Below are 24,452 nucleotides of genomic sequence, written 5' to 3'. Positions count from 1 at the left end.
CTTTCAAAGCAGTCTCTCTTACATCTACAATTAATTTAATCTAACATCCTAAAAGATCCTATTTCAGACCTCTATATCTGGATGATCCCCACATGACAATTCAGGTAGAAAACAAACTAAATGCACTTGTCAGCACCAAAAATATTTCCTCTCAGAGAACAGACACCTTGGTTCTTTAGTTTCCCAATTTACCCTGGGCCTTGTTCGTGCCTAAATTGCAGCTTTCCTGTTCCTAAACAGAACCACAGTTCTGACCAGTCACCCTAAAAACAGAATCACGTCTGGCTGCATCTTCTATACTGCAAGTCCATGTGAAATCCTGCCACCACTCAGTCTGGCTGGGGATGGGGTGGGGAGCCCGGAAGAAGGTCTGACAAAAGCCAGAAATACAGAAGAGCAGCCAGTGCTCAAGAATGTCACAGCAGCGTTTCCCACCAGTGACCCCACAAAGGCCACTGGAGCAATGGCACGTCCTGCAGCTGGTCCCAGCTTGCACCGAGCTCTGACAAGAGTGAGGAATCAAGGCAAACAATCTCTGACCCTGTGTGTTACCCCATCAGGGCAACAGTCCCTCTATCTGTCTTCACCTGATCTGCCTCCATCTCTAAAGGAACAGCCTTCCCGCAAAGACCACATCAATAGCTGGAACTCGCAGATTTAGAGACTATGCCTGGCTAAGGACAGGGTTATGAGCCAACTCAGGGCTCGTAACAAGTGTATAAACCAACCTCAAAGCAAAGAACAGATAATCCTGAAGCAGGCACTTGAGTATCTTTTATTAAAGTACTGGACCCTGTTTTTATGGGGATCCTAAAGCTCATATCAACTTCGAAAAAAATCGAGAAAAAATTTTTACTAGACTTTCAAAGGAGTCCTCTTACAACTACAATTCCTTTAACATAAGATCTTAAAATAGGACTAATTCAGACCTCTACAGCTCGACGTCCCCAACTTGACAATTCCTAGAAACAAACTAAAACTACGTGTCAACACTAAAAATACTTCTTATTCAAAGAAGGGTTGCAACGAGCATACAGATTAAGACAAAACCCATGGAAGAGAATAAAACTCTGAATGGCTTTGGAAGCAAAGATTTCAACAAAATTTCCCTGAAGTGGATAGACTTAACTATGCTGTCTTCCTGGGGCCCCTGTTCACTCTTCTCTGCCATGAGTTCTCTAAGAGAAAAGTCTTAAGGAGCGTGTGTTTGGGTACACTTGAACCATGGAACTCCAAGGATAAATGTTTCTCAGGGGGAATACCCTTTAGGGTGGTACCAACACCAATAAAACCACTTCACTACAGAATTTCCTACCAAACATGTAGGGGGTTACAGCAGCAGGTCTCATCAGCATCTATTCCCCCTTCTTCCTATCATACAGATGGTTGTATTTAGCATAGTATTCAACCCAACTAACACACAACTCATCCACTTTAGAAAAAGCTGACCCTCCCCAAGTCTGAGGAGTAGACATCATTTTCTTAAGCCACTCAGCTCATTCTGGTCACCTAGCCACAGTCAGTGGTCTGAAGAGGATGTGTGACTCAAGTGGGCTTACCCAGAGCTTCAGGTGTAATGACAGGATCACAAGGGATTCCACTTTCAGATTCAGTTGGTTGGAGATCCAGAGGATCACTAGGCATTGTAAATGCTCTAGAGTTGCTAATTCATGAGCACTCTGTAAAGGCAGGGACTATTTCTTAACTCTAGATATGGTGGCGGGGGGCAGGTGTAGAAGGCAAAAGGAAGAACGGGGTTCCCTGATGGAGAGCTGATTCACACAGGATGCTGCCCCATCTAAGAGAAGAACCAGTTCTAAAGTCTGAACCAAGCACCCTCCCGGTTCTCTGGCCCCCTTATCAACCATGGCTTCTGAACATAGAAACGACTGTCCAAAATGTTTGCATGATGGGTCACTGTAGACCATCACATACTTTTACATGATAAAATAAAGCTATCAGACTACAACAGGGACTTAAAAAATAAAATAAAAAAAAACTGCACCTTCATTTTCTGGGAAAGTATCACGAAACAAAGTGAAATACAAGATAGTAAAACACTTGGCCTTTGGCATCAGGCTAAACAATTTTGCAGCAACCCGTGAACAAAGGCAGAGCAGGAATATTATCGGAATAAGAGCAAGAAACAGATTTCCCAAGGGTGGTATCCACAATGTGTGGGTTAGAGGTGGAGTAATCAACATTACTGTAAGGTAATTTTTTTTGGGGGGGGGGGGCAGCACTCACAGCAAGCAAAAAGCTCCTGGGCCAGGGATCAAACCTGCGCCACAGCAGTGACCCAAGCCACAGCAGTGACAACACTGGATCCTTAACCCACTGTGCCACCAGGGAAAGCCTATACAGTAATTTTTTTTTTAATTACAAAAACAATACATGCTTGACTTAACAAGTCCTATAATACAGAGTATTAACTCTTTCTTGTCCCCATATCCCATTCCACCCCATTGTAGTGCCTAAAGTTAGCGTGCCTTTCTCAATGCTCATACAGATATACAAACAAAGGTACCCAACTATAAATATCCATTAAAAAAAATAGGATCATACTATACACATTACCCTACAAATTGCTTTTTTTTTCCCTTTTTTGCCTAAAATAGAGAATGCCCAACTCTCTAATAAGATGTCTTTTAAAGTTACAAAATGAAAGCACACATCCCATGGAAAGGATAGTTCCAAGGACCATGGAAAATATTAATTATATGAATATCTGGAAGCAGAAAACAATTTTCTGCTTTTATTTTATACCAGAAAGAGATTCCTGAAATAGTCAGAAAATAAAATTATGTAAGGCTGAAACCCAGACACTTCGTCTGCTAAAGACTCATGAATGTTAACACTTGGCATTTTGTTAAAAAAGAGATTATTTTATTTTTAGCGGGCACAACAAATCAGGTATTTGAATGCATGTAATGTTCTACTCTCCTTTCTCTTCTCAATGCATCCAAAAGTGAATTGTGCCTCTTAGAGCCAAAGAGAAAAATGATCACCCAACATTGGTTACGATATAACTGATTCCTCCTATCTCCATCTCAGAGACCAATGTTTAAAGTCTGTCTTTTGTTTGATATCAGACGATACTTTTCAATTAAAACTGCTGAATCATGAGTTTTCCCACCTGAAAGCTGAACTGCTATACTCTGAGGGAAGGTGACACAGGGCCTCACTGCCAAACCAAACATCACCTCCCACCTGCTTTTACAGCTTTCATCTGAATCAGCATTTTATATAACTACCACTCTAAACTTAGTTTAGTATCTAGTTATCAGATTAATATTCCAAAGTGGTTTCCAAAAATCTCATGTCACTGTCAGCCTCCCCCTACCTCCAACAATCAAAAATCACAAAGACGAAAAGTTCAACTCCCAGATGGTGACTACTATTTCATTAAAAAATTAATTATCCAAAGTTATCCTTGAAACATGACTACCTATCACGAAAGGAAAGTTATATGTGACATAAAATATAGTTTTGCACATGATTTTAAATAATATATTAGGGAGGTTCCCGTGTGATGCAGCACATTAAGGATCTGGTGTTGCTGCAACTGCAGTGCAGGTTTGATCCCTGGCCAAGGAACTTTCGCATGCCATGAGTGTGGGGAAAAAATATATATATATGTATATGTATGTTAGGCTCCACAAAAGTTCTAAGTAGTTATGCTCTCTCCTTTTTTTAAATTTTTTAAAATTTTATGGCCACACCTGTGGCATATGGAGGTTCCCAGGGCAGGGATTGAATCCAAGTGGCAGCTACAGCAACACCAGACCCTTTAACCCACTGTACCAGGCCAGGGATGGAACCCGTGCCTCCACAATGACCCAAGCCACTGCAGCTGGATTCTTAACCTACTGTGCCACAGTGGGAACACCACTCTCTCCTTTTATTTATTTATATTTCCTCCTACTTGCTCCCACATTGATAGACTGACATGAAGCATGTCCCAATAATCTAATTCATATCTAGACACAGACACACTACAAAATGGAGGGAAAAGAACTCAGAAGCAAGGGAGAACCTATTAAAAGTACTCTCATCCAATCCACCCATTACCTTCTCAGTTGCTGGTACAGGGAATCAATGCCCCATTTCCTTGGTTTAGCTAATCTCTACCTGAACACGTGAAATTTCTGTGCTTTATACAAATTCCTGAAAAGCTGCATATAAAAGCTTTTTTTTATTAATGTTTTAAATATATTTAAGAAACTTGAGAGTTCCTGTTGCGGATAGTGCGTTAAAAACCCGATTAGAGTTCCTGTCGTGGCTCAATGGTTAATGAACCCAACTAGTATCCATGAAGATATGGTTTTAATCCCTGGCCTCATTCAGTGGGTCTGTGATCTGGCGCTGCCGTGAGCTGTGAGCTGTGGTGTAGCTCACAGACAAGACTCGGATCTGGCGTGGCTATGGCTATGGTATAGGCCAGCAGCTGCAGCTCCAATTTGACCCCTAGGCTGGGAACTTCCATATGCCACAGGTGTGGCCCTAAAAAGCAAAAAGAAAAGATAAAAATAAAAAATAAAATAAATATATTTAAGAAACTTGATAGAGTAACAGTGAAATCCTTTAAAAGAATTTTTACACTATATATAAAATAGATAACCAAAAGGGAATTATGATACAGCACAGAGAACTATACTCAATATCTTATAATAGAAAAGAATCTTAAAAAGAACAGATATGTATGTATATGTATAAATTAATCACTGTGCTATATGCCTGAAACTAACACAACATGGTAAATCAATTACATTTCAATTAAAAATTTTTGTAAATAAAGTAAAACCATCAAAGGATGACAATAATAAAAAAAGTTTACAACATAAAATTTGTATTATTGTACATATTTAAATGTTTTCATTTTTGTGTATGACAGACTTTTGTATAGAAGGACATGGCTATTCCCAAATCTCCAGGGACCAAATACATTTTTCTTTTTTTTCCCTCTTTAAGTTTTTTCGTTTTTTTTTTTTTTTGTCTTTTTGCCATTTCTTGGGCCGCTCCCGCGGCATATGGAGGTTCCCAGGCCAGGGGTCGAATCGGAGCTGTAGCCGCCAGCCTACGCCAGAGCCACAGCAACGCAGGATCCGAGCCGCGTCTGCAACCTACACCATAGCTCACGGCAGCGCTGGATCGTTAACCCACTGAGCAAGGGCAGGGACCGAACCCGCAACCTCATGGTTTCTAGTCGGATTCGTTAACCACTGCGCCACAATGGGAACTATATAATGATTTTTATCTATATAATGATTTTTTTTTTCATTACAGCTGGTTTACAGTGTTCTGTGAATTTTCTACTGAGGGAGCATGGTGACCCATTTACACATACATGTACAAATACACTTTCATAATCTGGTCATCTGTTCCTATCTCTACTAACGACAAATGTCAAGAAAGTTCATGTCTTTTTTGACAGTTCACTGTCTTGCATTTTAATGAATAGCTTCTCAAAGGTTAGAATGCTATCTTACGAAGGTATCCAAAAAGATGCCTATAGTTTCTAATTTCCTCCTGAATACATGTTCCTTGGAGGGCAGAACTGTCTTCCACTGGCTTTAGAGCACCCCCAACACCCAACACAATCACTCTGCACGTGGCCCGCCCTCTACAAACAACACATGGAAAGCAGACTCACTGGACTCTAATGGGTGTTACTCACGTGCCAAAGGAGCAAACATAAAACTTTCTGAGGGTATAAACAAATAGCCCTGGACTCAAACAGAAGAAAAGGGAGAAGAGTCTGAGGAGGAGACGCCAGCTCTCTCCCACAAAACACAAAGTCTACACCCCACAGATGACCTTCCATGGACACTCACATATATCTCGCTATGGTCAAAGCGCTTCTTGAGGTTGTTGATGACAGTTTCCTCATTGAGAGGTTCTAAAAGAACCATATCTCCAACTCCAATCATATTGTCCAGAAGTGACGTCTTCACCTCCATTTTGGCCATGGTGTCTTGCTGTAGGAAAGAGAGAAAGGGGGACAACGTGAATGAGCAGAAGGACTTCAGATGGGTTCTCAGCACCAATGGAGAAACGAAGCACTGGTAGTTCCAAATGGCTCGCACCTGCCTCACCAATGTTGTAACCTTCTCCCTCCCCACGACCTACTTCAGAAGCCTCTGAAGGAGCTACAATTGTTGCCAAGCTGTTAGAAGCCCCCCATCTGCCAACTGACAGCCATAAACGAACCTCCCTCCCAGTCAACATCCCAAGCAAAGTCCATCTACAGAAAGAGCCACCAGGAAGCCAGGGTTGCCGTTTTCTTCTTTAGAGCATCCTCTCTTCCCAACCAGAAGTTGCCAAACTTTAGCAAGAGAACCCAACCCACCCCTTTCCACCAGCCCTTGCCTGGCAATGTCAGACTTGAACCCACAGGAACCTGCTGCCTCAAGATGGTATCCCTCAGTATTTCATGACAAAATGCAGAATGCATTTTCCCAGGAAGTAATGTTTAAAAATGATGCTAACATTTACTGAGTACTTGCCACATATCAGATGCTATATCAAGAACTTTCCATGCATTAATTAATTTAATCCTCACCACTCCATGAGGTAGGTTTTATCATCTCCATTTTAAGATAAGGAACCTCAGAGAGATCAAGGAATTTTGCTTATGATTAGTTAAGAGTGTGTCACATTCTGTGTTAAAAGAACTTAATCACCACTTGTAAGATTACATCTAAAGGGAGAAATTTCATTCCAGGAATCAACACTGACTTATAAAGAAAAGAATACAATCCACTTGAAAGTCAGAGGTTACCTATACAATATAACCTGCCAAAAGTGACCTCAATATTCTTACGCTCATGCCAACAGACATGGTGCTAGAACAGCGAAGTCAAATTAACATGTAACCAATAGACCATAAATACTGGTTTCCCTTTAACTCAAAGTGAAAGTGTACCAAGTGGAAACAGAGTCACAATGCAAAGGCTGCATTCGATGCCCACACTAAATTGCATTCCCAACAGCAGAATGTTAAATGCCCAAGGCTTCAAATCTGATGGCTGTTGAGAGTACTAAAATTCTTTCAACCACGTGAACACAGAAAGTGTGTGAAGTGTGCGTCTATGTTTTATGTTGCTTTCTCTAATATCACCAGGATGTAGAAATAAATGCATCTGGGCCATTCCTTCTAAATGCTTCCAAAATGCAGAAGTCAATTTAGTATACTAAAACTAAATAATACTAAAACTAAATATACTAAAACTAAATACTCACATATATTCATACTGTTAATACTGAGAGGGAAGTACATTTAATTCTTCCCATGAAGGAGTTACTCACATATCCTGTATCTCATAAAGGTCAGTCTTCTTGCTTAAGTCTCAGCAACATAAACAAATGTCCCCCTATTCTGACTACATTCAGTTGGGCTATTTTATAGAGAACTGGGAAAGGCTGAGGATTATATAATTCATTATTAATTACTAATGATTTTTGTGAATCCACAAACACATTATTTCTGATCCATTAAAAAAAATTTTTTTTTTTAGGTATGCACTGAAAAGCCAAAACAGAGATACCAAAAAGAAATAGCAAGGTTCATAAACAAAAGTAACCAATAAGGAAGTATTTAATAATCAAAATAAGAAAAATAGGAGTTCCCACCATGGCGCAGTGGGTTAAGAATCCAACTGCAACAGCTCAGGTCACTGTGGAGGTGCAGGTTCAATCCCCAGGCCTGACAGCTAAAGAATCCAATGTTGATAAAGCTGCTGCGTACATCACAGTTATGACTTGGATTTAGTCCCTGGTCTAGGAATTTCCATATGCCACAGGCGTAAAACTTTTTTAAAAAAAGGAATTCCCATTGTGCTTCAATGGGTTAAGAACCTGACATAGTGTTCATGAGGATGCAGGTTCAATCCCTGGCCTCACTCAGTGGATTGAGGATTCGCCATTGCCATGAGATGTGGTGTAGGTTGCAGATTCAGCTTGGATTTGGTGTTGCTGTGGCTGTGGCATAGGCCTCAGCTGGAGCTCTGATTCGACCAACCCAGCAACTTCCATATGCTGCAGATGCAGCTATAAAAAGGAAAAAAAAAAAGTATGATCTTTTTTAAAACAGAAATCGAGTTAACTTTTTGTTAATATAAATCTTTTTTTTTTTTTTTATTTCATGCCAGCTACACCTGGAACAAACAAGCCCTAGGTATTGCTAAAAGCCAACAATAGCAGCATCACAAATGCTTTCATGCACTCTGAACTAGGCCAGACTCTGCTTTAAAATAAAACCGGTGGAGATGAGAGCACTTGCCATTCTCTAGAGATGTTGCAGAAGCCAGGGAGACAGCTGGTCCCATGCCAAGTCCATGCAAAGACTTGTATAGGGATAGGAACATGAGTGCCCAACCTTTGTCGCAGTAAATTAACATTTAAATCAAATTTCAAGTTCTCAGACTCAAGAAATGCCAAAAGCACTCTAGCTGCGATGCATTACATATAATTTGGCAGATGAGGGAAGAAGGTTTAGGGCTTATGGGGGAAGTCAACCTGAGAAGAGTTTCAAAAATAACTACCTCAAACCAGTAATTTAAATTAAGCCAAGAGGCTGAATGGGAACTCTTTGCCCTGGGGTAGATTCCTGGATATGGCATCTATTTATGGAAACAGCTGCAGAAAGACAACAGCTGTGCTGCAGGTAACAATAATTACGCAGCCAATCTTTCTCTGTAATTAAACCTGCTTCACCAACTTTTCAAATACAAATCTCAAGCAAGAGTACGGGCTCTAATTTTTACACTTCTATCCCAATTGGATAATCCAAAGAGCAGAAGAGGGCAAAACAAATGCTGAGTTACAGTCAGCGGGTAAGAGTGAAAAACTCTGAAAAACACAACATGAAATACAACAATAAAGTAAACCAATGTTCACTTAGTCATGCCAGCACAGCTTTGTCTCATTTCGTTTCGTTTTGTTTTGTTTTGTCTTTGTTTTTTACTTTTTAGCATCTAGGTGCCTTGAGGTAGGAATGAGTGACACCCTCCCTCTCAGAGGACACAGAGAAAATGGCACAGAGATACTTCCCATCTTCCCACAAATGGACTGACTGCCTTTACTGTGACCATCTCCAGGCCTGGTCGGTTCGATCTGACATTTCAATGAAATCAATCAGTCGATGTATTTTGTTCCTCGGAAAGAAGTGATTTTTTTTTTTTTCTCTGAAAGAGCAATGCTGACTATAGAACAGATTTCAGAATCACTTGCTAACTCAAGGTTTCCATAAACTATCAGAAGAATTCACACAGGAACATATATATGCAGAGCGCTGAGGATACTTTCTGTTTGACATGTAGAGGTCCACCTGCATGCTTTCCAAGACCCCCAGGGGAATCCACATCTTTCCAGGGAAGTCAATTTTATCCCATGTTCCAGGAATGGAGCATGTGATCTAGACTAAGGCAAACAACACGCTTCCATCTCCCAGTCACTGTAACTGATTCAAGGCCAATCATACAACTGAGCCTGGGGGCTTCGGCTTGGAATATTAGGACACAGGTTCCATCTGCCTCTGGGTGGCATGAAGTACAGCTGTAATACTTGGAACTTCTGCGGCCATGACTGCTTTCATGAGGAGGCTAGTCTGAGGAGGAGGACAATACATGGAGGAGGGCAGGGAAAGAAAATAACCTGATGATGTCACAAACCTCTGGATCAAATTGCACCTGAAGCCTGCCCCCACAGCTCTCAAGTTTTCAGTCACAGAGGCCAATTAACTCCCCTTACTGTTTAAGTTGTTTGCATTGGATTTTCTATTATTTGCAAGAGAAAGCATCTTACCCAATAAAAGAAGCTGGCAGGAGGAAGTGGAGTGTTATAATAATACACTAAAGAGTGTGTTGTGGCAGTGCCAAGGCCATAGGGCAGAGGCAGGAGGACCTACTTACTATCTTGAACTGGCAAGATCATCTTTGATATTTATTTGACCGTGAAACCATGGCCTGTTGTGCCTCAAGACTTGGACCCCGTTTCTGCAACTTTAGAGAATTTGAGAAAAACTCAAGTGCCAGAGTATGTGTTGGCTACTTGTTAAGGATCTACAAGAAAGACATGCTTGTTGTGAAAGTGGCCTGTCTGAAAGCCAGAGAAGAGGACACAAAGCAGGTTAAGGATCTGGCATTGTCACTTCAGTGGCTTGGGTAACTATTATGGTGTGGGTTCAATAGCTGGCCTGGGAACTTCCATATCCCACAGGCATGGCCAAAAAATATATATACATATCACAAGTTCCCATTATGTCTGATCTGCTTAAGAACCCAACACTGTCTCCATGAGGATTCGGGTTTGATCCCTGGCCTCACTCAGTGGGTTAAAGATCCAGCGCTGCTACAAGCTGTGGTGTAGGCTGGCAGCTGCAGCTCAAATTCAATCCCTAGCCAGGGAACTTCCAATAAGCTGCAGGTGCAACCATAAAAAGAAAAAAAAAATTAAAAGCACTGGCATTCCCTAGTGTCCTAGCAGTTAAGGGACTCTGCATGGTCACTACTTTGGCTCAGGTTCCATCCCTAGCCCAGGAATTTCCGAATGCTATGCACACAGCCAAAAATAAAATAAACCATTGGAAGCATCATTTCAAAAATCCCTCAAAATTCAAAAGAAAATGAAACATAAACATCCTGTGGCATCTTAGAACGCCATCTGTAACCTAACATTTAAATAAGTAGTCTATCCAATCCCAACTTTAAATCACAAACTACCTACCATATTAATGGGAATGTCAAGACCAATTCCCCAAGCCATCAGCCCCACAGGGACTCGGCTAAGCCAGATGGCACATCCTTCTGAAGTGCATAGCGACACTACTATTCGGTATCAGAACAGCTACACTGAAAAGCTATTCCAAATTAATCATTAATTTAATAGTGACTTAAACTATATTGTTTAAGCTGAACAACAGTCTCTGATGGTCCCCCAAGTTATTAAAAGTTCTCAGACTGCCACAGATGAAAATTAATGTGCATTTTTAAGTTCAGTTTTTCTGTAGAATTTGAAAGAACACTCGCAAATCAAAGGTGATTAATATTAAGTCATTACCAAAATTTTAAATTTGAAGGAACCTGGGGCTACAAACGATTACATGTAAAACTGATAAACAACAAGGACAAGGAATATTTTCAATATCCTGTAATAAACTATAATGAAAAAGAATATGAAAAAGAACATATATGTACATATATATGCGTATGTGTATAACTGAATCATGTTACTGTACACCAGAAACTAACACAACACTCTAAATCAAATATACTTAAAAAATAATAATAATAAATACATAAATTTAAAGGAACTTACCAAAGCAAGGCCATAAAAGCTACTTGCAGGGAAACTTAAAGAAAGAAGATTATCTACTACTTTGGTAATTTAAATAAGGGCATTTAAAACACATCTATTATAACATCATTAGCAACAAACATCAGAGGTAGCACCTTAAGGGAGTCTTAGCACAGTAATAGTTCTCATCTGACGGGTTTCCCCTCATTAACCTCCTTGTACGGGGGGTCATGTATGCATCACAGCCCCTTTTCTGGAGAATCAGCTCCTAGGTGTCAAGAGTCACCCTTATTCATCTTTATTCCCCCAAAGGCACAGTACACAGCCTCTGGCACATGGCAGGCATTCAGAGAAACACAAAAGGAAAACAAGTATGCAAATTTAAGGTTGACAACTGAGTCATTCAATAATGCACATTCTCACAGCTGCCATACTTGGTTGGCTGGTTCCTCACAGCCGACCAGAAGGCAGAATAATGACTGAGGCTTCAGGCCACTTTGATCCATTCCTCTGAAAACATAATACTATCAACAAAGGACAGGAAACAGAATTGAGCCATTTGGCTCCCAAAGAGATTGCTAAATGCGTTTAAGAATAACATGAGAAACACACTTAAGAAAACAAGGCTAATGTAGCAAGATTTCATGAATAAAATAAACCTCAGTAAATCCTGATGGCAAAATAAAGGCAAAAGAGGGGCCAAATCTATAGGATGTTGTTCAGTACCTAAATAATGGGCTAAGTGACTGTGAAAAACTGGAATTTCCTTCCTACATCTTTCAAAATAGCATGGAATCTCATTTTTGAGAGCAGTCTAATTAACTTTCCATTCAATTCAACAACTGTTTACAGTATTGGGCCCTGCTGGTCCCTGGCATAGTGTTAAGTGCTAGGGACGCACCCTGGAAAATCAAGGTACTTTTCCCTATACACTCCTCGGAAGCTCACGGTCCAATAAGAGAGGCAAGATAAGAAAACAGTCCACTTTTGAAATTTCAAATGACCCTTTTAATGATTAGAAGCAATACATGTGCATTACAGGGGAAAAAAAAAAATCAGAGGATAAAGAGGAACAAAAATAATTTAAGCCAAATCCAACGCCCTCATGTTTTAGTCTTAATCCCTACGCATTCATTAGAATCCTTACAAATCTGATTTTTATAACCAATGAGCTGGCCATCATTTTTAATTTTATAAATTTTGGTACATATATACAGAGAGAGAAATGTGAAACAGATCCAAAGGAGCTGTGACACTGTGAAGCTACACCAGTAATATCCCCCAAACTTTCAAATTCAGCCAAATTGCATGGCCATCTGCCCCTCTATTCTTAACTTCTCCCCTATCCCAAATTGGCAACCCCTATTATCAACAGCCGGCCCACCAATCCCCACTACCTCTTGGTTGTGTCTAACATCTCAATACACGTCCCAAACTTAGGTTTCCTATCATCGCACACCAAAATACAAAAAGAAACAAAACCAAATAAAACCCTCTTTGTTTGGGTTTTTTTTTTCTTTCATTTTTTAAAGTATTATCAAAGTATGGTTGATTTACAACATTGTGATAATTTCTGCTGTACAACAAAGTGATTCAGTTATATAGATACCTGCATCCATTCTTTTTCAGATTCTTTTCCCCTATAGACTATCGCAGAATATTGGTAGACCTGTTGACCATCCACATACAATAGTGTGTACATGCCGATCCCAAACCCCCAATCCATCCCCACCCCCACCTTTCCCCTTTGGTAAGTTTAAAACAAAACCCTCTTACTCCCCCTAAATTTCACAAAGGCCCAACTGATCCAGTTTCTCATCCATGGCCTCTCCTGTCTCTTCCTTCCCCCATAGCCCACCTGCCTCCTTGATTCTATCACCCTCATCACTCCCACTTCCATCCCTTCTCTCCTCTTCCCTCTGTGACTGCCTGTGCTCAGTTTTCATCACTTCCCACCTTGAAGGCAACAGCCTCCTAAGTGGTCTCCCCCTCTCTTGCCACCACAGCCTCTGTCAGCCCTCTCCCTCCCCCCTCCAAGGGCCACACTCTGCCTTTCTAAATCACAGTCTGGTCAGGCAAGCCCTGCTTTAAAGCCTTCCATAACTGGGAGTTCCCTTCATGGCTCAGCGGTTAACGAACCTGACTAGGATCCATGAGGATGTGGGTTTGATCCCTGGCCTTACTCGTGGATTGAGGATCTGGCGTTGCCATGAGCTGTGGTGCAGGTTGCAGACGCAGCTCAGATCCTGCACTGCTGTGGCTGTGGTGCAGGCTGGCAGCTGTAGCTTTGATTCAATCACTAGCCCAGGACCTTCCATATGCCAAGGGTGCAGCCTTAAAAAGCAAAAACCAAAACAAAACAAAACAAAAACCCTTCTATAACTCTTCAGGGTCTTTAAGCTAATATTCAAATTCCTTAGCAGATGTTCCAAAAATGAAACAGAGTCACCCACCATATAACCCAGCAATTCTACTTTTAGGGTATGAAAGGAGGGACTCAAACACCCACATTCAAAGCAGCATTATTCACAAAATAAGACTGCACATATACATACGATGGAATATTATTTAGCCTTAAGAAAAAAGCAAATTCTGACACATGCTACAGCACAGATGAAACCTGAGGACATTCTGCTAACTGAAATAAGCCAGTCACAAAGGACAAATACTGTATGACTCCACTTATATCAGGTAGTAGTTCAGTCAAGTTCATAAGGAGAGAAAGTCAGATGGTGGCTGCCAAGGGCTAAGGGAGGAGGGAATGGGAAGTTGCTATTTAACGAGTACATGGTTGCACAATAATGTGACTGTACTTAATGCCACTGAACTGTACACTTAAAAAGGTTAGCAAGGGAGTTCCCTGGTGGCCCAGTGGTTAAGGATCCAGCACTGTCACTGCTGTGGCTGGGGCTCAATCCCTGGCCTGGGAACTTCCACCTGCTTCAGGCATGGCCAAAAAAAAAAAAAAAGGTTAAAAGGGTAAATGTTATGTATAATTTACCACAAAAAAAAAAATCCCTTATCAGAAACCACGTGACTCCACAGCCCAACTCCAGCCTTCCTCCTCAGTCTCATCTCTCCCTGACCAAGTCCCTACCCTTGGTCTGTAATGGGAGACTTTACATGACAGACCACCTGGGACAGACAAAAAAGCTGCTTGAGAACCTGACAGTGGTTCCAGCTCCAGGCCCTTGCTCCAGAGGCTCAGCTCAGCTGCTTGTTTTAAATAAATTGTGTGTGAGCAGCCCTTCCTCATGGACAGTGTGCCCTCACCAAGCCATACTCCTCCAGCCCTTCTGTTAGTTTGCTGCCCACCCCTATCTCCCCCCAGAGAGGGTCTGAGCTCCCGGCATGCCAAGGCCCCACTGCAGGGCAGAGGGGCTGGTACACAGGGCACCAGTGTGCAGAGCAGGTAAATAGATGCATGTGAGTGACAGAGTCCACCCTTTCTTCCAGGGCTGTTTCCACCATCTATACCCTTCCTGCCAAGGTCACAACTGGCAAAGGATAACTGAGAGCCTCACATGGTTCACCAAGAACATGAAAGATCATGAAAGACTTGAGTTAGAAACAAAATAAGAAGATACCTGTTCAGTATTTATGAAGCTAAAGGGCAAGTGGAATGAAAACTGTACTCTTTAGGACAATTTACTCAAGCAGCGTGGTTCTCAAAGAAGAAGGGGTTGGTGGGCCACACAGAACCACATGGGTGCTTTGCAGGGGTCCCCAGAGTGTATGAGAAAGTGGGCCATGAAATGCATTTGCAGAAAGGCTCAGATGATGCTAGTTGTCATCCCAGTCAACTCTTCTGTAGAGAAGTTCATATAAGGCACATCAATTCATTCCATTTACTTCACACAGTTTTTGGTTTTCCAATTCTGTATTCCACTTTTACTTTTTTTTTCTTTTAAAGGGCTACACTTGTGGCATGTGAAATTTCCCAGGCCAGGGTTCCAATGGGAGCTGCAACTGCCGGCCAATGCCACAGCCACGCCAGACCTGAGCCGTGTCTGCAACTTACCCGTAGCTCATGGCCACACCAGATCCTTAAACCACTGAGCAAGGCTAGGGATCAAACCCGCATCCTCCTGGACTCTAGTCGGGTTCACAACTCTCTGCGTCACAATGGGAACTCCCTTATATGCCACTTTTTTCTTTTTTTTTTTTGGCTTTTCTGCCTTTTCTAGGGCCGCACCTGTGGCATATGGAGGTTCCCAGTCTAGGGGTCTATTCAGAGCTGTAGCTGCCAGCCTACGCCCATGCCACAGGAATGCCAGATCCGACCCGCGTCTGCAACCTACACCACAGCTCACGGCAACGCCAGATCCTTAACCCACTGAGCAAGGCCAGGGATTGAACCCGCAACCTCATGGTTCCTAGTCGGATTCGTCAACCACTGAGCCACGACAGGAACTCCTCCCCTATATTCCACTTCTAAAGCCACTACCTACGGAGGTTCACTCACCTTTCTCTAAAGCTTTTTGTTAAGAATATTTAATGGAGTGCTGCTAGGGTGGCTTTTGTAAGCATCAAACTCAATAATATAAAGGACATTAAATTATCAGACAATGATAAAATGGAATAGATTTGAAATAGGAGTGAAAACAAACAGCTAAAAGCATATGGAAGCCTGTAAACCATAAAGCCAGACTCCAGTCTCAAAAAGCTCTGTGAATAGGAAAGGCAATTAATACAACATTCTGAGTATCTAAGAGTTCACACCCCAGAAGGTACCTCTCAATAGGCAGAGATGGGCCAGGAACTACCCAGCGTCAATATCAAGGTTTGTTTCTGTCTGGGTATAGAAAGCCTGGCTTGTCAAAGTCATCAACCAGGAGCTGGGCTAATCTCAACCCTGGGCACAGTCCAGGTATTAAGGATTTAAAAGGCAGCATCTAGATAAAGTTACAGTTCACTAAGTGATGGATTAAAAAAAAGTTTTTTCTAACAGTGGAAATGACGATTATCTAGACTAATTAGAAGGATTTTTTGAGTCAAAAATAGCTGGCTGCCATGACAACACAGAAGGTTTTGGATTACAAACTACAAAGGATCTCTTCTGGTGTATGAGCAGAATTCCTTAGGATCCCAGGCACAACCTCCTTTCAACATAAAGAGAAATGGAACCAGGAGGTGTTGCACATCTGGGTTTCTGGAAGAGCAAGGGTGAGGAGGAAGCTTTCCTAACTGGTCTGAGGGTGGGCTTTCCCACTTACTATAATACCACACACTCTTTAATCTAAGTTCTGAGTCACCAAACTTCACAACACCCCGGTGTTTTAGAGACGCTTTACCTGGAAAGAGTAACTTTCTACAGAAGTTCTGAAGCAAGAGTTTACTAAGACTGACAATTCCCTCTTGATCTACCCCATCACGGAACTACACAGGCTTTGAATCACAGGAAATTCACTTCTGGAATTTGCTATGATCTAAAAATTCAGGGATTGGAGTTCCCGTCGTGGCACAGCAGAAACAAATCCAACTAGGAACCATGAGGATGCGGGTTCAAACCCTGGCCTCACTCAGGGGGTTAAGGATCCAGTGCTGCCATAAGCTGTGGTGTAGGTCGCAGACGCGGCTCGGATCCTGTGTTGCTGTGTCTGTGGTGTAGGCCGGCAGCTCTAGCTCCGATTTGACCCCTAGCCTGGGAACTTCCATGTGCCGCAGGTGCAGCCCTAAAAAGCAAATAAATAAGTAAAAATTCAGGGATAACAACATCCACTCCATGTTCTCTTTTGAGAAAGCAAAGCCCAATTCCCAAGAGGCTCTCACCAGACTCTAGTCCCCTCCCTTGCCAACACTCCCTTTGATCCTGACGAGAACGCCCTACTCTGCCATGCTGCCTAGCTGGCCTTCTGGCCGGGGTGTCCAGGCAAATAACCTCGAGAACTGTTACTGACCGCAACAGACTTCCCGTGGCGGTCAGTACCCTGAGGAGGAATGCGGTCAACATCACTGTCCCCACTGTCACTTCCCGGAGGAAGCTCTGCAGAGTCAGGGCAGGAACAACCACCAAAGGGCAGGGCAACTTCAGAGAATGGCACCCACCCCCTAGACTGGATCTGAAAGCCACCCCCAGCCCTTCCCCTCCGGTCCCTTCCCCAGCATGGCACCCCCTCGCCAGCCAAAAATCCTAGAAGGTCTAGAATGGAGGGCAAGCAGTCCTGGCTTTAGGGGGAACCTATGGTCATGCCGTCCTACTCACTGGATGTTAGGAGAATTAATGAGCTAACGTCTGAAAAGGCCTATGAGTTCCTGTGGGACAAGGTAGCCAAAAACTATAAACCACTGTTATAGCCAGAAACACAAACTCAGCTGCACTGGCACGTGCTAATTATAACCCATAGGCTTCTCAATTTGTTCCCTCAAGGCAGATTAGAAAAAAATTCCAAGAAGTCCAATGTGTTTAGATTGGCAAACCTGAGACCCTGGAACCCCCAGGTGAACATAAAACGGCTCGCATACAATGGGCACACCTGACAGCTCTGACTGGTTCCTGGCCGAGGCATGGACACCAAATACGACCAGGGGTTATTAAATTGAATATGGTCACCTGGGGAAACCCAACTTTCCTTCCAAGTGAACTGGCTTGTTAATCAGAGGGTCCCAGTTGTGTCTAATATGCTAATAGCCTCACCCAAGTTCTCCTGTCCTTGTTTCCTTCCTCTGCTTGCATGGCTTGGATATTCATTCTTTGTTCTGTTTATACTTGATCAGACCATCCAAGCACTCAAAGTGCTCCCTTAAACTTCAAACTACAGAGATTTGCACCTGGGAGCCATGCACATGGGGTTTCTTATACCCATCAGTTTCGGGGTCCCTATAAATTGGTGTTTGAAGATATTTGGCTGAACAAAGACGCTCACATAAAATAGTCTGGGGTAGGCATGAACAGAACTGCTTTCTTTAAAAAAGGCCCAATTGTTCAGGCTCTTTTCAGTGACAATGGAGGGAAATGAATTTAGTGCACTCTTTGGGTTAAGGAAGCAAGTTACTTCTCTCAAGAGCGTCAGCCGTTGCATTCTACAACAGACCACAGTGGCTGGAATGAATTCATCACAGTGGCTCCAGAAAAAAACCACACAAGTTTCAAGCTTCAGACTCACCTCAGAAGCTAGAGCACAGGGAGAGAGAGCCTGGGCACACTACCAACTCTGAGCCTCAGTTTCCCCACAAAGGGGGTCCAATATACCATCTCCTAAGATTCTGTCCCAGCTTCCATCATTACTGACTAAAGCAAAAAGCTCCAACTCTGGAAAGAATGACTCTCCTCATTTTGGGGTGAGAATGCATCCTGGATCTGGTTACAAAGAATGTTAAAAACCAAAAATGCCAGTCCACAAGAATCTTTTCCAATGACACACACTCAGAGGTAAAGGAAAGCAGTTCTCCTTATTCTGACCTTAAAAAATGTATCAAGTGTCTAACCATACAAGGCACCAAGGGAAATGCATAAAACCAGCAGGATCATCATCAGTAAAGGCATCAAGGCACGTGTGAATGTTTTCTCTGTGTTTACAAATACATGACTAGGTGCAAAATGGCACAGGCTGTTTTAACAAATTCATTTAGTTGTGAAAGCAAAAAATTACAAAGTAAAAAAACTACGTAGTAAAACAAAAATATGCATCACCCAACAATGCATCTTTAATAACGCCTTTGTACTCGTGGTTCAGAAAAAGTATTTTGGGAATATTAAAAATTCAGAAGCTCCCCTAAGCAGTAAGCTACTAAAATAAAGTACGATATACTATGTAATCAAAGAGAGAGATGTTTACACATTTATATTAAGGTTTTAAAAATGTTTATTAGTTGAGAATTGATCAAACAAAAATAGCTAAGATGTTACCAAAAAGACCCCAATAATGTAAACTGAAAGGCAAAACAACATTGTCACTTCAAAAAAAAATTTAGAGAAAATAGCTAAATTGCAGTGGGTTACTTCACCTAAGTTAATTAAAATCAGCAGATTAGAATTTGGAAGTTTGGGGGTTTTTCTGATCTTCTGTTTTTCCTTTTTCAGCCGCACCCTCAGCATATGGAAATTCCCAGGTCAGGGATAGAATCCAAGCCACAGTTGCACCCTATACCACAGCTGCAGTAACACTGGATCCTTAACCCATTGAACCAGTCAGGGGATCAAACCTGTGCTGCCACAGCAACAACACAGGATCATTAACTCACAGTGCCACAGCAGGACTTGATAAACACATTCCAAAATATTTATGAAAAACTGAAAGACACACAATGCAGCAAATCAACCTGCAAGGCATGCTGTAATAATCCTTTTTAGGTCACAAGTGAAAAATGTTTACTAAAATTTGTTTACCAAATTTAAACTGATTAAATTTTAATAATTCTGCTAATTTCCAAAAGTTCTATGGGATATAGCAATTACTTCATATATTTCTATAAGGATATATACAAACAAATGCCCCCACACACATATGCGCACACTTTTTTCCTTGAATATAGCACACACTCAACCTGTAAAGCTATATAAAAATCAACTGTGAATCAGTTTGATCATGTACAGAACCACACAATACATTTTTTCCAAGGCACGTTTCGGTAAGAAATATTTAATAGTGAACTATATTGTACATGGGTGATTAAGAAAAGGTTATTTCCTTCTACAAGTAGTTTATAAAAAGAAAGTTTCCAAAACATTACATTATTATATTGTAAATCATTAAATCAAAATGCCTAAAAACTTAAAACTTACAATCTACTCTCAATCATGTCTCTAAATAGGTAGATAGGTAGATATAAAAACTAAGGAGAGTTCTCTTTAAAATGACATAATTATAAGGCCCCGCGTTTAGAAATTAAAACTGCTTACCAACTTTTCTTCTCCATTGTTGTTTCCACTGATTTAACCAGCCCTTGAGCATTCAGTTTTCATATGAAAGGGAGAGACAAACATTCGTTGTGACAGGGAGAACACACCAAGTACAACAAATATTTTGCAAACAGATAAGAAGGAGAAAGTAGGTCAATATCCTGTGGTCAGAAAGAAGCGGCCTCAGTGTCCATCCAGAACTGAATTATATGATTAACCAGGCTCAGCCCACTGCTCTGACCTGGGCACCTTGAATGCACAGGCACTGGGAGAAGAAGGCACGGAGCCACATCAACCACTCCCCGGTCCCTAACAATCTAGGTGGGGGAAAAAAATTCTTAAGTGCAATATAACTCATAAAACAAGTGCTCGCAGAGGGCAGACGATTCACCGCCAAAAGAACATAGAGACTACTGGTCATGTGTAGAGGTGAGTTATTGTCACGGCCTAGAAGGATCAGAGAAGAATGGCTGAAGAGATGAAACTGGACCTTGAGGATTCTTTTGAGGATGAGTGGCATGTGATTAAGTAGAAAAGAATGTCAAAGCAAGAAGTTCAAGACATATTCAGAAGACACTGACTAGACAGAATGGCAGCAGAAGACAGCTGGTTTAGGGCCCTGGTGGACCACAAAGCTGGGAGGAAAGGTAAGCTGAGCCGAGACTGAGAGTATGGGCTGGGGGTTGTGATGGTGGTGGGAATGGGTGGAGGGGAGAGGGAAGTGTTAATCAGCCTGCCTCCTGTGTCTATGTGGCCATCAGTACTGATGTCAGGGCACTCAGAGGGCAACAAGTGTAACTGACAATCCCTAGTGATAGTGTGATGGAAAATAAAGCTGAAGACAGCCATTGTATTTTATTTTTTTTTTGTCTTTTTGCCTTTTCTAGGGCCGTACCCACGGCATATGAAGGTTCCCAGGCGAGGGGTTGAATCGGAGCTGTACCCACCGGCCTACACCAGAGCCACAGCAACGCAGGATCTGAGCCGTGTCTACGACCTACACCACAGCTCACGGCAACACCGGATCCTTAACCCACTGAGCAAGGCCAGGGATCGAACCCGCAACCTCATGGTTCCTAGTCAGATTCGTTAACCACTGCGCCGCGATGGGAACTCCAAGACAGCCATTCTAGATGATGGGAGCCATCAAACATTTCTGAGCATGAATACAGAGTAACTGGCCAACAGGGACCTGCTGAATAGCACATAGCACAGGGAACTCTACACAGGGAAAAGAATCTGGAAAAGAATGGATGTGTGTATATGTATAACTGAATCACTCTATTGCACAGAAGAAATTATCACATTGTAAATTAACTATACTTCAATGAAACATCAATAAAAAATGAAAAAAATTTTGAGCATGGATAGAGACAAAGAAAAATTTTAAGGAGGTTTGATCAGGGTCTTACTTTGTTGGAAGAGTGACTAGAAGCAGGAGTAGGAGTGCTCTGCGCAGTTGCTCAGTTTGTGTACTGCCAAAAAATGGGCCAGTCAAGGGGGGAAATGCGGAAAGAGTATCAAATCAAGTTCCTATGGGATTGTTGCCCTCAAGGACACCTTTTTCTACTTGTATAAATGCTTCACACAAGCTAGCAGTAGAGAATCCAGATGGGGCACAAATCCAGAATTTCAGGAATAATAACTAGCGTAGAACTAATGGAACTCAAACAAGAGGATAAGTGCAAAAGAAATAACAGATGAATCTATCATAAAAGGGAGTTCCCATTGTAGCACAGCAGAAATGAATCCAACTAGCATCCACGAGGATGCGGGTTTGATCCCTGGCCTTGCTCAGTGGGTTGGGGATCTGCCATTGCCATGAGCTGTGGTGTCGGTCACAGATGCAGCTTAGATCCCTCCTTGCTGTGGCTGTTGTGAAGACCAGCAGCTGTAGCTCCGATTCGACCCCCTAGCCTGGGAACCTCCATGTGCCACAGGTGTGGCCCTAAAACGCAAAATCTATCAAAATCTATAAAAGGTGAGAAACTAATTTTACAGAAGTCACGAGAGAGAGAAGGATTTAAGACTAAAGTAGATGCTCTCTCATTGAAATGCATAAAGATTGACAGTTTGGCTGGTAGGGTTTTTTAAAAAGTGAATTAAAGATGGAAGTCATAAATAAATGAAACATACCTAAACATATTAAGTAAACTCTATAAACATACATATTTATTTGCCAATATTCTGCTGTAGCACTGAGGCCTTTGGAGTACATGTCCATGGATTGTGGTACCCAGTGGTCTCTTATAAACCATCCTCACGGCATCTTCCTCCAGGGCTAATTTCTTTGGAGAATGGTGAGGCTGTAAAGATACCTGGGAGGCAATGTGAGGTGGACTGCATCACTCCTGACACGCGTTCGGTACTCCTCTCCATGAGAAGATTATATGTCCCCACCTTGCTGAATCCAGGCATATGGCCAGGCAGGCTTCATTCATATCAGCCCTTGCCTCTGCCACAGGGATCCAGAGGGCACGACTCCATCAGCCTATGCCCTTGAGTGAGGGCCAGGGCAACACAGAGCAGACCCCCACCCGACCTACGACTCAGTGTGAGTGTGCATTACTGCTTGGAGTCACTAAGATTCTCAGGCTTTACATAATCAGAACTTAATCTACCCATCCTGACTAACAATATTAGTGAGAATACTTTACAATCCCCCAAATCATTTAGTACTCTCAGCTACTCCGACGTTAGCTGTAATCATTTTTAGAAATGTATTCTAAAACACTCAAAGGAATTTTCACAGAAACAACAATTCTTTTGCACATATATTTTAAACCATGATATTAAACATCATAATAAGCACCACTGACATAAATAGGTTTGGAGATAAACACAATTGAGTCCAGACAAGCATATATCTCCACTGGTGGGAAAAGAAACGCAAGACACACTACAGGGTAGTCCTCTAACTTTGGGCACTTACTGTATTATGCGCATCAGTTGATGTATCTCACAAAGGAAAAGAACACTAACTATTCCAGTAAATCTGGAGGTCACGAAGAGCTTAGAGAGTTTTCCAAAGCCCTGAGCTGAGACAGTTATAAAAATGAGTAGTACTATCACATTACCAGGTTAAAAATCTGGTTGGTTTTTCCAAACTATGTCCAATGATCATACCATATTTATTCTTTCCCAAGGGTACAGTCAAAAGTGCATAAGTCATTTAAGAAAGCACAAAAATAACACTTCCAACCCACAACCAGACATAGAGTCAAGAGGACAAGGCCACATGTCATTCCAATGACCCACCTCTTAAAGATAGAAAGAAAAAACACCTAAGTTACTATTAAAAACTAAATTTGAGTTTCATACTTTAAAATTACACACTTCTGGTTGCTGTGGCTGTGGTGAAGGCCAGCAGCTACAGCTCCAATTCGACCCCTAGCCTAGGAACCTCCATATGCCGTGGGTGCGGGCCCCCCCCAAAAAAAACCCCCCAGCAAACAACATAATAAAATCATACACTTCTGTCGACAGAGATAAATGTTCCTCTCCAGGTTTCCCAGCAAAAGCTGGATGCTTCTCTTTTGGCTAGCCAAACAGTAAACCTATCCATAATTTATATACTTTTAGAAATCTGATAGCCATCCTTTTCAATAAAAATATGAACCTTTCTATAAAAGTCATATTGATATATTTCAATAGAGTATTGAGCAAAACACTATGTAAACCCATATACACCAGAAACCCCAAAGCAACCAGCCACAGTTTAAATAATATACACTCATAATTCAACCCCAACTCCCTCACCAATACCATACAAGTAAAGACCCCCTTCTCAGCATCAAATAGGATAACCTTACCTCTAATAGCTTTAAAGGAAGGAAGGAAGGATGGATGGAAGAAAGGAAGGAAGGAAGGAGAGAAAGAAAAAGAAAGCGAGAGAAAGAAAGGAAGGAAGGAAGCACATCTGGAGAAAAAAGGCAGTTAATACCATACCCACCCAAATAATTCTGCCCCCAGGCACTACTGGGATAGCTACCCACTCAATCTTATTTTAACTGAGATAGGCTCTTGGGGAAAAAAGGAATCCAAAACCAAACTCGGGGGATGGGGGGTAAACTAATTTGTAAAATATGAGATCGACTCAAACATAAATTTTGACTGAACCCTGACCTAAAAAAAAAAAAAAAAAAAAATCAATGTTCCCACTATGTTTATTTTTTTAACTGTGAAATAAGCAACCATGAGGACAAGATTACAAAATTGTTTAGCCTTATCATCAAAGAAAATTTACTCGTTAACCTGACACATCTTTTATGCCTAAGAGAAGGAATACTTTGCTACAAGAGATTGAGTTATAGTT

General features: G+C 41.8%; 1 protein-coding gene across 6 annotated transcripts in view; it reads right to left on the bottom strand.

The window, feature by feature from the left end:
• The window catches only part of MYO1B (myosin IB), a 191,559-nt gene that overhangs the window by 152,013 nt on the left and 15,094 nt on the right, over nt 1-24,452 (bottom strand). For 3 of the 6 annotated variants that reach the window (XM_021075959.2, XM_021075962.2, XM_021075966.2), the window contains exons 1-2: nt 20,138-20,231; nt 5,835-5,978 (exon numbers count right to left, since the gene is read on the bottom strand). In XM_021075959.2, coding sequence (XP_020931618.1) covers nt 5,835-5,969 — 135 coding nt within the window. In that variant the 5' untranslated portion in view covers nt 5,970-5,978; nt 20,138-20,231. Of the gene's footprint in view, nt 1-5,834; nt 5,979-20,137; nt 20,232-24,452 lie in introns of those variants that run through there. The other 3 variants (XM_021075958.2, XM_021075961.2, XM_021075964.2) reach the window with 1 other exon arrangement.

This window comes from Sus scrofa, chromosome 15 (genome assembly GCF_054392235.1).
Source record: "Sus scrofa isolate SSC_HxYL_T2T_F1_AM1 chromosome 15, Sscrofa_HxYL_maternal_Yorkshire_Landrace_v2.0, whole genome shotgun sequence".
Lineage (NCBI taxonomy): Eukaryota > Metazoa > Chordata > Mammalia > Artiodactyla > Suidae > Sus > Sus scrofa.
This window is presented reverse-complemented; position numbering and strand designations above follow the sequence as displayed.